The 14,047-nt window shown below is 40.1% G+C and overlaps 1 protein-coding gene across 2 annotated transcripts in view; it reads left to right on the plus strand.

Annotated features, from left to right (window-relative positions):
* ZNF521 (zinc finger protein 521) overlaps window positions 1–14,047 on the plus strand; it is a 212,602-nt gene that overhangs the window by 171,041 nt on the left and 27,514 nt on the right. For both annotated transcript variants that reach the window (XM_029959431.1, XM_029959432.1), the window contains exon 6: window positions 11,602–11,733. In XM_029959431.1, the coding sequence (XP_029815291.1) occupies window positions 11,602–11,733 (132 nt within the window). The remainder of the gene's footprint in view (window positions 1–11,601; window positions 11,734–14,047) is intronic.

Genomic DNA, 14,047 nt, shown 5'->3' on the forward strand with positions numbered 1-14,047 from the left:
CACAACACTCCCGATCTGTAATGAGGTTGTGTCCCAGCATGTGTATTAAAAGCACTAAATAGTCCCTTGCTTATTCAAAATCCTCATTTATCTGAATTAATTTTGTGTCCCCCATTTCATTTGGGTAAATTAGGTTTCACAGTTTCACAATTTGATCACAAGTCTCGCAATGTTCAGTACTTCTTTTTCAACCTGAGCCTCTGAAATGACAGTGCTGCATCAAAATCTCAGTCTTCCTTTAAAAAAAAAATTGAAATACTCGCTTTCCTTGTTACAGAGAAACCCTCTGAGGGGAAACTGCCCAGTGCAGACTTCCAGCCATATACTGAGTTAAATCGCATGGTTATTAAACCATTCTCCCCATTCTGCAGCACATGGCTTGAATAAATTTGGGGTTGGTGACTGCTAGGCACCTTTGTGCATGTATGCACAGCACTAAATGTAGGGTCGGACCAGGTCCTCCTACCATTCTTCCTAGATTCCTGTTTTTTCTGACCTGTTCTTATTTAAATGAACTGACACACACAATGAAAACTGGGCCTTTTGGAGAATATTTCAGTCAGCAAATGCAGTCTTGTAAGTTATTTATTAGAGTATGTTTTAGTAAAAGCCTAATGTCTTACAGTGGTCAGCCACCTGACTTTTGCTGTTACAGGCATGTTTGTCATACCACATTTCAGATTTCCTCGGAGCCTTGCAAGGGTTTTTTGGTTTCTCACTGGTGTTAATCACCATATAGTCATTTAATGTCAGGCTGCATTTTTCTCCAGCTCTGTAACTTTTATCTGGAGAGGCTATACTCTGACCTGACAGCCTATACTTTTATTTTTCTTATAATGGTCCTGTATTTTGTTCCTAGTTTGATGTTTTATACTTGTAACCTACTGTTCTTTTTAATTGCTTATTGTTATCAATTATATAGTGGTAACATCATTGGCTTCAGACACTTGGATGTAAAAATGCATCTATCATTATTGCCATAGGAACTGTGCTAAATAACCCAAGCGCTGTCTGGAAATGTATGGTAGTCTGCATTTCTTCAGTGAACTTCAAATGAGGGTTAAATTGAAACTTTCCTGGGCCTTTTTGCCTCCAGCTAGGATTCATGCCCTTGCCCTGCTTCTGCTCCCCACTTCTCCTCCATGAGTCTTTTCACTCTACCGCCTTTTTTCTTTATCGTTGATGGTACTTCTGTTCTCCGTCCCCAGCCAATCTTTATCTGTCAGTGATACATCTCTTTTCAACCAATGCTTCTTTATTTCTTCTACTCTGCTTTTTTTTCCTCTTTTTCTCTAATTTTCCAAGTTCATAACTTTGCCATTCTGCTACATGAAAGTTCACTGAAGTGGGAGAGGGTATTCTTAGATACCACTCCTCAATTGCCAGCATAGTGGGAAATGGTGTCTTTGCTTCAGTGAGGAATTAGGTTTGATCAAGGGCTGGAATATGTCTGCAACAGTGGCATTTAGAATTTGGGGAAAAAAAGCTAACCCCAAAATATGTAAGAGATAGAGAAAGAATAACTAATTGGCCCTCATTATTCTCTTATCCACAAACAAAGAACTTTTAATATAGTAATCCCAGCAGCTGTTTGTTCAGTGCAGTGTGAAGTCTTAGAACCAGCAGAGAAAGTGGGAAGGAGAGTGGGGTAGGTTTAGAAAAAAGTCTGGTCCTTTTTTGATATGTCAGCCCAAAGCTGCTTGTTTGCTTTATAGCAGAATCAAAGAAAGACATAGGGAAAGGTTAGAGCAAATTAAAACTGATCTCTCTCATGCTTTCCTAAATAAAACAGCAAACTAAGTCAGATGAGCAATATAAATAATTATTTAAATTAAATTGAGCTTTACCATTTTAATACATTGCTGTACAAGGAGATCTCTCCTAACTGGCAAAGTAGATTGCTCACGTGAAAAGAATCTAATTAAATGCCCAGTTATCAGCATAGACCTGAGGGCCTTAACAGCCTAAACCACTTCTTCCTCCCTGATTTTTCTGAGAGCTGGGGTGAGGAGATGTAGGTTAAAAGGAAAGCAAACAGGAAGTTGATGCACCCCTAAATGAGTTGAAGAGCTGGATCAGTATCCCAGCAATTGCTGCTCATTTCAAAGTGTCCTTCACCTATGTAAAAAGATGACAAATAATATTTGTCTCATATAATGGCATTCAGATTTGGGGTAAAAAAATACCAATAGTATCTGATGTATTAGGAAATACAAGAAGCACTGTTATTTCTTCATGCTGTTGATTCAAATATGCAGTGTAATAGGAAAACCCTATCTTATCCTATCCTATCCTACTCTTTTTTTCCATTTTATTTTTTCTTCCCTATCTTTTAAGAATAAGCAGGCAATTTTTTGTAGGTTAGATAAACAGCATTTCAACATTTAGAGACTTTATCTTCCAGACATCTAATAGCTTCATGCCAAAAGAAGGAAGGCAACTCTGACCCTTTCTGCATACTCAGAACAAAAGAAAAACCTGATGAGAGTTGTGTACAAAACATAATTTCTACTGTTAGTCAACTGTAGTGTAGAATTAATATTGACACTTTGATTGTTTCCATGCAAGATGTTTTCCCAGTACCACTAAATTTAGAACAGCTTGCATTTAGTTTATGCAACATGAAATATCTTCTCCTACTTAAAAATTTGTGTTTTCTTTGTGCAAAACTTAAAAGTGGATATACTGGTACTTTGACCAATTCCAGAAGTCCCAGGTGAGTGGGCATTACTAGTAGGCATGTAGCATTAAATAACAGAGAAAACTGGTTCTCCAACCAGAGAACAAGAACCCAGAAAAAGAAACTGTAACCTACACAGTGAACAAAAACATTGGAATTGAATGAACAATGCTAAAAACCCAAAAGGTTTTTACTTATATTTTTACTGTTCTTTATTCTTCTAAATACAAATGTGATACTTTTATTAGTTTCCCCCCCTACAGTTTGATTAAATCATTAATATCTACTTTACTCAGGCAATCTCTGAGCCATTCAAATTGTAATTTGACTTCACTGGAGAGAACTTGGTCCAAAAATTTTGTTCTTGGAAAGAAATAGCCTCTTAGCTCACAGAAGAGAACAGAGAAAAACTTAATTCCAACCTTAACTCCATCACTATGTTCATAATGATGAGCAGTTTAAGCAGGGTCTGATTCTTCAACCACTGGAATTTAGTAAGAGAGTTTGCATTCTCTGTTTGGGATGGGAAAACTGACATGGAGTAACTCTGCGATTTGGGGTTTTATCTGTAATATGCAGATAATAATCTGTATCTCACTGTACAGTGAAAGGAGGGAGGGCTTGCTTGACCTTGCACACTGGCAGAATTTAGTCCCACTAGACGGGAGTCTAGTAAGATGGGAGGCCTGCTCCCCTGAGCTAGTTATGCCAGCATTTGAAGGATCAGTCACCAAGTTTTTAATCAGTGCTCACTAAGTGCTTTTTGAAAAGGTAAATGTTGAGCTGGATCATCTGTCTACAAATAACTCATACCACTCAGCTTATTCCTACTGGTTTAAATTTCTTTTTATATCCCATGGTAAAATTGTTTCCAAAATAAGCTCTATCACATGGGATTTTATTCTAGTGATGTAGTGTAACCTTGTAATGTGTGTAGCTATGTGATGCAACACAGACTTTTTTTTTTGAACAAATTTTAATACCTTTTTCTGGTGCAGTTACAGACAAGGAGTAGCAAATTATGCATGTCCCATCAGTTGGCGAATAACCCTGTTGCTGAATACCTGAACTCTCTCCTGGTAGCTAGTTGCCCAGAAAATGCTGTTATTTGATGGAGAGGGCATTTGCTGTATTTAAATCATCCTTACTTGAGATGAATACATGACAGTTATTAAGAAATAGACCCTGCCAGTTGCTCTTCTTTTATTTTCGTCCAGCCCCACAGAAACCAGACAATTTGTGGCTTTAATAGAACATACAAGGCACATGTGGTAAGAAGAGTTCACTTACAAGCAGCCAAAGTAAGTGCAACCAAGCAAAAAAGTGAACAGTTGGTGAAGTGAAATGCATCCCTTGCTTCAGACAAAAATACAGTGGAATGAAAGATGCAGTAGACTGGCTTTCCCTTAAGCAGATCTAATTTCAAAATCTGGCCCTGGAGAGATGAACTTTTGCTTTAATTGAGGAGGTGGATCCCAGCTCTTTGTCACTCCATCAATCAGCACCCTTTGCTGTAGCTTTAGCAATATGCTGCAGAAGGCTGTAGGATTTATTCCCTGCATGTTGAATCAAGCTTCCTACCGAGCGCTGCTGGGAGTCAGTGTGGCCTGGCCTCAACAGCACAGTGCAGGTCCCATCCTCTTCTTTCTGGTGCTGGCCAGTATCCTTCAAGGCAGTGTCATAACCTGGTCTCTACTTTCCCCTTGGGAGGCTACAGTTGCTGGTGACTCAAGAGTTTAGGATTCTTCCTTGAATCTTGTCCACCACTTTCCTCAGGCATGTGCAGAGCCTTGCCCAGAAATCATTCTGATCTGAAAAAAAAGCAAGAGGAAAGACTTTTCTTGGGTTGCAGCCTAATGTTTTGAGTTTCTTTAGCTAACATCATGATTTTGGTTAAAAGTGGCATTAAGAGTAAACACAGAGCACCATGCAGGTAGTATGTGGCACAAGAGGGAAAACGTGCAGGATAACAGTGCCTAGAGGGTGAGGAAGGTGTTTCCTTTCCCTACCCTCCTGTTTTCTAACATGTGGTGACCTGCCCTGGACAGTGCAGGAGAAACACAGGTGTACTTCTGTCTTCCTGTCCAGTCCTCCATCCTGACCCATCAGGATTCAATCGTTAGTTAGGACTTTAGCAAAAACTGTTTTTTCATGACAGGTTGTTCTCACGACTGTAAATTCCAGCTATATTCTTCTTGCTGCTGCAACTTCCATCTGTATGCTTTGCCTTTGCTATGTCTCCTCCTTTATCACTATATTCCCATGCTTTTCATGTCAGTTTCCAAAATTAACACTGTGGTGGATAATGTTTTTCATTGGAGGGGTTGTGATAATGTTCGAGAAATGGAAAATGACAGAAACATTAGTACAAATAGGGAGAAATTATGAAAGTGGTGCTGGAGACTTCAGGCACTTTTTCGTTTCAGCTTCCAGTCTTGAAAGAGGTGTTACGTGTTCCTTAGCATGTGAGGGTACTTGTCACACACCTACTTGCTGTAGTGGACCCTAAGACCAAATTTTGAGCAGGAATGAGTTGTCTGTAGTGGCACAGGGAGGCTGATGAGTGTGTAGGTGTGAGGCCAGTAGAATTAAAAAGATGCAGACAAGCACAGTGCTATAAGCTAGGAAGCACGTATGACTGTATACTCTGGAATTACAGTGTTCTGTATTTTGTCCTTACCCGGTTTTCAATGTGAGGTGTTGTAGCCGAGGGGTTAGCTGTCATCTATGGCATTCCTTTCTTACTCCTCAGATCTCTGGCTTATAAATGTGTGCTGCAAAATTAACTAGGGGAAGAGTGGAAGCAATGTGAAGAAATTGGTTTAGGGGCATGATTTGCTTGGTAAAAAAAAATTATAAAGGAAACATAGTGAATGTGGGAGCTATGCATGCTTTAGACCTGAAAAAAAAATAAATACAGGGCCTGCAGGACATTTCATTCCTGTGTTGTGTATGGAGGGCAGAGTTTCCACTACTTCTTAGCAGATGCTTCTAAGGCTGGACCCAGCCTTGTGAAGATTTACCAGGAGGACATCATCATCTTTGGACCTTTGCCTATAGATTTGTTCAGAGTAGAAGGCATAAGGACCCTTCTGGACAATCCCGAGGGTGAAAAAGAGAAAGAGTTACTTATAAACTGTTACAAATTGGTACTCGGTAATGGCTGTAGTGTTGATCAGACAATATAAGAGGGCCCCCAGTGGTTACTGACTTAACAGCTGCATGTAAGTCAGCCAATGAACATTTGCTTGTAGCTGCTCTAGTTTTGTTTTTATTGAGGAGCAAGAAGCATAAACATGGGACACAAAGTTGACAGGCTGCTTGTTCTACTTGTTTAAAGTGCGTATTGAAATGTCAGGGCCTTCCGCGAAATGAACAAGTTGTGCCTTGAGTTGTATCACAAACTGGGCCAGGTCATCCGAAGCACTGCCTCGAGTGGGGGTGCAAGTGGGGGCACCTTGCCTGTTGTACAAGTTGCTCAGTAACTCCCTCGACATTATCAGTAGCCGATGGAAAGACAGAGGATCCCCAAATATGCATATAAGCTCAGCACAAAGACTGATTTTGTTTGCTTTTATAGCTGCTTATCAAGTTAGTTGCTGAGGTAATGGGCTGCACCTCAATTAAAATCTACCTACCCCCACTGAAACATTTAATATTTGTGTAAATATTAAACATTTTTATGAATATTAAATGCATTTATTTGAAATTGATTCATGTTTACATTTTCCTACTATCTGAATAAAGATTACAAATGGAAAGTAATTTACTTATGCAGAAATTCTGCACACATCAAACTCATTTGACTACCAGAGGTGGGTAAACCATACCCATCCATGTTGCAAGGTCTTAACCATGTCCAAACTCATATCCTAACCATGTAAGAGCAACAGTAAGCAGCAGTTCTACTCTGTATAGTGGGTACTTTGTTCCTGCCCTCCTTGTGGAATTGTTGGACCCATAATGTGAAGGACATGCTGACTTGTTTTACGATGTATCACATCAGAGAATGCAGTGCATAGTTTTCTGCTAGATTTGGAAAAGTGCAGGCTTTATATTAAAGGTTCATTTCTTTTTCATCATTCATCTAACTCATTTGTACTGTAATGTACTTTCCTATTCCTTCTCCCAATACTTGCTACTTTTATATCTATTTTGCAAGCCATATTTTTAGTCTAATCCATGCAGCAGTTGTCTAAAATTCCATAGCATTGCTTATTTCTTACCTATAACTCTTAATAAAAAATAGGGCTGTGCCAACCTATTATGTCCTTAATAGAATATTCTAATGGTTATTAAATCAATTGACTCTGAATCTCACTTTAATAAATGAGTCAGACAGTATTTTCCAATTACTGTCAGCCGCCACCTTTCCAAAGAGCAGATTATTTTGATTGAATTTTTTAAAGCTGCTCAGCACTTTTTTTTCTTCTTTTTTTTTTTTCCTGAGTAAGAGCAAAGAGCAGTAGCTCTGTTCTGCAGGGAAGGAGAGCCTCTTGGACTGTATCTGACACTCCATTCCATTTGAGATTTATCCCAAATGGAAACTGAAAATGTGACATTTCACTGGCCCTTTACTTATTAATGATATTATATTTTGCACTTCCATAGCACCTTATCAAATTGTTTGCTACACATGAAGAGCTAGACAGAGGCCAGCATGTAAACAGAGCCTTTTGCATCCTCTTTCTGCATCTGGCACCTTTGCAAGAACTGCCACACCCTGGCTCTTTCATGCCACTGGGAGATAAAATGCTGGTCGCGCTTTTAAATTTTCTGTGGAGAGCGGAGGACAGGGACAAAGCCTTGTTCCCTCATGCTTCCACGGTGCTGTGTGACCCAGGCAAGCAGGCAATTGTGTGCCTAGAAATATTATCTTAAACCTTTTCAAAGGCAGATGGCAGTGATTCTGGGTCTTCTGTGTATAGTATATAGTCCTGGACTCTTCTCCAGTTCCACTGTCTTAGTTGTATTAAAAGTCTTAAGGGATACTAATTAGGTCAACTTGTTAAAGTAGAAATTAAAAATTAGCACCTCTTATTTAAAGATGGGTAGTCTGAGAAACACGGGCCATACTGTCATGCCCAAGGTGATAGGAGTATGTCAGTGACAGAGTTTGGAATGGAACCCAGCACTCTTGGCTCTTCTGCCAATACTGTAACCTTAGCTGTCTCCCTTAAATTTAAATCATGCTGGTCTCACATTCTTAAATTCAAGGAGTGGAATCTTACCGTTTGTCCCAAGAATGTAGCTGAGAGCAGGTGATGTGCACAAAATGGGTGAAAAGGAGTGTGAAGGTGGGGGTTTATAACTCCCTGAACAGTGGGACTTAGTAAAAATATTATTCTATTAGTTATACAAATGTAGTCATATTTTAAATATGATCTTTAGAACTAGTAGACTAAAAACATTTTATTTTTAAGAGAAAGCTTAGATTCTGCACAAATTGATGTCTCTTGCCTGGGGAAGTTTCCTATCTGCCCCAGGCGAGTGGGTGAGGGGATTTTTCAAACCCTGTTTATAAGCCTTTAGGAAAATCGGATTTGCAACATAGAGTAATCAAAGTGGTTTTGATGTTTGTGATCAGGAGATCACCTCAGATCTGAGTGACATGAGAAATACAATAGGGTCACATTTAATGGGGTTCAGTTCATAAATTCTGTGTAAGTAAAATAAGTTTTGCTTCAGGATCAGAAGTCCGTGCCTTTCTTCCTGCTTTTTCCTCACCAGCTGAGGTAATGGAAACACACAAAAAAATGCCTCCTCTGTCTTCTGTAGCTTCATATAAAAATATTTCTTTTTAGGAAGTCTTTCTTCCTTGGAATGTTTGAAGAACTCCCTGTTCAGTTTTCCCATGCTCAAGAATGATTAGCATGGTTCATTTACACTTTGCCAACAGTAACTCTGTGATTTGAGAATTGTCATCGATTATCTTCACCTTGACATGTGGAAGATCCTGAGATGGAGCTCCTTTTGTCCTAATTGCTCTGACTGTGTATATCAGCACAAACAGTGTGATGGAGAAACTTTACCCTACAGGCTTTTTAGCTCGTAACTGCCCTTTGTGGGGACTTGCACCATCTTCACAACTATCCGTTTGGTAATGAGCACGGCAAGGATATGGATATAGGAGAAATAATCAGATGATGTTTGTCAGTCTTTACAATTCTCATAATTAAGTAGCAAGTTCAGGAAAGAAGAGGCATTTAGAAAAGGTTTGTTGAACCTTCCTCCTCTTTTCAGAGGGGTTGCTGCCTGTTGGGAGAACACAGCATACAGTCTGCCCTGGAGGATGCAGCCATCTCTCTTAGATGTTCGTACTGGTGCATGCCAGGATCTTTTGCTTCGTACAGCTCATGCACCTTCATGATGGTGCTTGCATGGGCCATACTTATCTTCTCTCAGCAGTACCAAAAGCAGAACATACTGGAAGGGTTTGTCAGTGATGGTGGAAAACCCCAAATCCCAGTAAACTCTTGAGAATCTGCTGAAATTTTCCCTGCTAATGAAATAATTTGCATATATTTGATAAATGGTTGCTAATTTATCTCTGAAAAGTTACAAAAGGTGTCGCCTACCAGATGAGAAAGTGTCACCTACCCTTAATCTTTGCCTGAGAGTCTTTTGCACAGGGTATTATCAGCCAATGGTACCTGACTACCAGTGTGTTTGGCTGGATGGGATGTGTGCCTCAGCAGCCTCCATATTCTAGTCTCTCCAGAGAGGCTGTGGTGTCAAAACAGCTGAGATTGACTTGAGCCTTTGCCTGAGTTTGTGTTGACAGCTGTCTTCAGTGGATCCAGCTATAAATTGGTGCCCAGTCAGGCAGGCTGGGAGTCAAGTTCTTCTGTCTGATGTAGGTAACGAAGGCAGGCACTTCAGTGGCAATAGTTTTGCCAGGACCACTGACATTTTTCAGCTGACTCTTAGAGCACGACTGCCATTTCACAGCCTCTGAAAGCTCTGCAGCATGTGGAAGTAGTCTGGAACATTCAGCACTGTTTTAATCAAGGGTTGGTTAGAAAAGGCAAGGAACTCTGCCGTTTGCTGTGTCTGTAAGCGGACGATGCTCAGCCACGCTTGTCTATACCTGTTGCACCAAGACTGACAGGAAGCAAGAAAGTTAGAAAAGTGGCCACATGCCAATGTGTCCATTTTAAAGAGCTGATATGGAGTTCTCTCACAGTTCCTACATGTAAAACACAGTTGTGTTTACAGTTGAAAGGCAATGGAGGCATCATAGAAATGAACACTATGAGAGCTGAATGTTCAGTGAAGGGAGAGCTCCCCAGTTACACACTGTTGCCAGGATAGAAATATTTCTAGTCAGTGTATTTTTACCTGTTTACTCCAAAGGATACACTCCATCACCCACCCCAATTTAGTGTAAATCTTTGGCTTTGTTGGATTTTGTCTGCCCCTTGCCTTCTTATTGTGAAGAGCTCTGACACCTCATAGAACCCACACAATGGTAGTTTTGAGTAGTCCCATCTGAAGAACGGCCACCAGCACCTGGTTAGCTCACACAGTCTAAAGCCTACTAATTCCCCCCCTTTGCTAAAAATGCCATGACTTACACGAAGGTGAAATTTAGCTTTTGGACTAGTGAGAAGTGAAGACTGAGGGCTGCCACTGGTATTTTTTTCAATTCTGGTAAGTCACTAAGGATCATTTTTAGTGGGCATGTGGCCCCACATAGCTGTAGAAACACCATGGCATGTTCTCTTTACGCTGGTGGGAAGGATTGTTGTGTGGGATACAAAACATTGTCTCTGCTCTCACCGTCCTCTGCAAACGCCTGTCATCACAGTCACTAATCATCACTGCAGGCAGCACTGTGTATGGGGCGAGGCCAGCAACCTGGTGTTTAGGTGTTTGGCATGGACAGAGCACTCTCACTCTCCTAAATCACTCCTTTCCATCTCAGAAATGGCAAGGAGCTGTGCCATTCACCGTTCCTGCTTGTTTTTTTAATAATCAGATACAGTATTTACCTGCGAGATCAATGCTACTCATGTAGCACACCGGTGACATACAGAAGGACCTTTTCTAAGCAGTGCTGTGGGAATTGAGGCCTCTGCAGCAGGGCTGGAAGCCACTTCTTACCTAGCAACTGTTTCTAAGTAGGACAGCCGCTGACTGCCCTCATGGCAGAGTGGATGAATCCTGCAGCACCCTCAGGAAGGGAACCTGGTGCCAGGCACCAGCCGGCCTTGGAGGACAATGGGAGGAAGCAGAGGAACAAGCAGCAGGGAGCGGGAAGGGTTTTAAAGCCACAGGACGTGGACGGGAAAGCTGCGTCAGAAGGCGCACAGGGACTTTTCTGGGTTGTTTAGAGGAGAAATGCAAATAAAGAGAGAAGAATCCAGGATTGCCAGAAAGGGAGTTTTGAAATCCTGAGGCTTGCAAAAGGTTCCATGTATGCCCATGGGACTGAGAACGTGGAGCATGATTGACGTGAGGTTATAAACTGCCCTTCCCTCTAATGCTGGTTACAAGAAACTCCATCTCATCCAGAGAGCCAAAAACTGCATTCACAGTTCTTACCCATGGTAGATGGGATGATGTGTGATTGGCATTAAATTCCTCACGTGCTGTTTTGCAAATGTGCTTGGTTGTGATCGGGTGGCTCTGCTAAGTTATGATGTTTCAGGTCATAGTCATCATTCCCTACTGAAGGCTAATGCTCTGCATTTCTGTTTGGTGCTAATTTTAAGTGGAAAAAATGTGCTTTTAATGCCCAGTTAAGCTTTGTACATTCTGAAACATTCCAGGTAAAAGAACACTTCAGAAGTCTTAGGTACTGAGGGGCATCCAGTTTCCTGAGCTTAGGAGAACAAAAAGTCTCTCCAGTTCATAGATTGTGTTGGACTTTGTAAGGGCTGTGGTACATTTCACTTTTCCTTTCATTTCTCCTGCAGATGAAGGACTGAACCATGAATGCAAACTCTGCAATCAGACATTCGACTCTCCTGCCAAACTTCAGTGCCACCTGATAGAACACAGCTTTGAAGGCATGGGGGGCACCTTCAAATGTCCAGTGTGCTTTACAGGTAGGAGACCGTCACTGCTTGTCCCAGTCATGCCCTTAGCTTGACCTTGCTGAACTCCACTGAAAAATGTATTGTGTGCTAGCATTAGATCTGTTTTAGGAGGGAACATTGCATTTCACTCATTAGTAATATTGATTGGAAATCGTTTAGAAAGCTGAGCTCTTTGGAAGATCAGGCATTCGTCTGTAAGAACTGCATTTCAAGCTCTTCTATCGGAAGTTTGAGGTTTTTTATAATTACAGAAGTGGTAGTCTGTTACCTTCGACAGTATCATGTTCATCACTTCAATGTTCCAAACTTGCCAAGGTTAAAACTGTCCATAAATCTGTGCTTTAAAGCTACAGATGTTTCATCTAAACCAAAAAAAATCAGAGCAGAACTTGGCCTTAGTTCCCAGGCTTAGCCTGTAAAGCAGCATTCTCCTCTGATCGGGTAAGAAAGCCCACATGTGAGTGTTTGTTGGCTTGTGGTGAGAAGGAACACCCTTATAATGTGCTTTAGAAAGCAAACCATGCTGTCTTGCCACAAAGTCAAGTTCTGCTCTCCCCTGACACAGGTCCAAGTGTGGAATAATCCTCCTGAAGTCAGTGGTGTTATTCAGTAGTAAAACCCAAGTGAGAAAATAACTTGACCCAGTAGGCCTAAGCACTGCAGTGTTTGGGCCATAATGAAGAACAGAAAAATGCTGTTGTTAGAAATGAAAACACATTAAAAGGATGCCTACTGAGTTGTTGTGAGTTTTTCTAAGGACTTCTTAGTAGAACATTTCATAAAATGATAACTTAAAGCGTAAGTGTTAATATGAAGCTTGCATGCCCAATTTTGCTTTAAAAGATGAAAATCAAAGTTAATCACAAACATGACAAAACACACTTTGGGTATTCTCACATCAATGGCATGCTAATTCTGGAAGCCATTCAAGGTTTCTGTTCTCCATTAATGGGAGTGAAGGATTTTCATTGATAAGCAAATAGACTCTTTAATACCTTCCTTTTACTTCTCTTTGTTTGGCAGCTCCCCTCTCAATAAAACCTTAAGCAAGTGCTATAGAGGAAAATTAAATTTGAATTTTTCATCTTTCAGATACAGTGGCTGGTGATGATTATTACCTCACTGTGTTCAGGTTTCACACATTTCTGTGGGTTATAAAATTAAAAAAATACAGAGTTCATCTTCACTGCACAGCTTTTCATAATAATGTCTGAGCATGGACAGTACCACCATGAACAGTTTATCTGTGAGGTGTCTGTGTTCAGTAATTCTTTCTGTTAAGAATCATTTTGAGGTTTTAGTTTTATTACTGATTCTGCTAATTTTTTTCCTTTTCTTTGTTTACACTTTATGATGTGATTTTTTTTTTTTAATGTAATGATGGCTCTTCAGTTTCCAAGTTCAGGGTGTTGTAAACGAAACATAAAAACTTGCATATGTAAAGAGTACCCACTGAGGCTTCTGCATGTGGGCAAGATCCCTGATAAAACTAATCCTTTAATTTTTGAGCCAATAGCCTTGTAAAATGTGTTAAAGAATATGGAGATAAGTCGATTCCAATCTTCCTGAAATACTTTTTGCTTTTTGCTGATGGGGTAAATAGACAGTGAGCATTAATCATAAACAATGATGCTTTATTAGCAATATGACATTAAATTATTTCAACACATCTTGCTAGAATATTAACAAGAAGTAAAAATCACCAATATAAGTTTTATATGGAAAATGGAATCTGATCTTTTTTTTTCCAGGGTAATGAGAAATGTGATTAAAATGTATGACTCAGAAGAACAATATTCTGTTGTTTTTTGTTGCCTTGCAATTAGAATAATTTTAATGATTAGGAGTGGAGTCAAAGTCAAATGCCAGCATCTTTAATAAATCCTTTCCCTGCCTATACAGATTAATATTGTAGATGCAAACTTTTTTAGGTCACAGTGCACCAGGCATCCATCAGAAGTCAGTGCTGCCAACCCAAACACTGCCTCTGGCATATACAATTTAATTATTAATAGTATGTCTCCTAGGTAAACTGTTACACAGTCTTAGGGCCTTGTTTTGTAGTCATTAAAATTGAACATGTTTATATTATTGAAACCCTTGCATTCAGTGTGTAGGCAGAGTTGATCTTAAAGTATCCAAAGAGAATTTACCTTCAGTTCTGTTTCACATTTATAGACATTGCCCCACTGTAGCTGTGGGATATAATTTTTAGCATTAACACATTTAAATACAGAGCTGTTTGTTAACTTTAACTTTAGGCACACAGAGTAAACAGGACTCTGGCATCTGTGCTTTCCAAACCTGTTGGTTGCTAGGAAAT

The sequence above is a fragment of the Manacus vitellinus genome, unplaced genomic scaffold, assembly GCF_001715985.3.
Source record: "Manacus vitellinus isolate BGI_N305 unplaced genomic scaffold, ASM171598v3 scaffold_1_pilon, whole genome shotgun sequence".
NCBI classification, from domain to species: domain Eukaryota; kingdom Metazoa; phylum Chordata; class Aves; order Passeriformes; family Pipridae; genus Manacus; species Manacus vitellinus.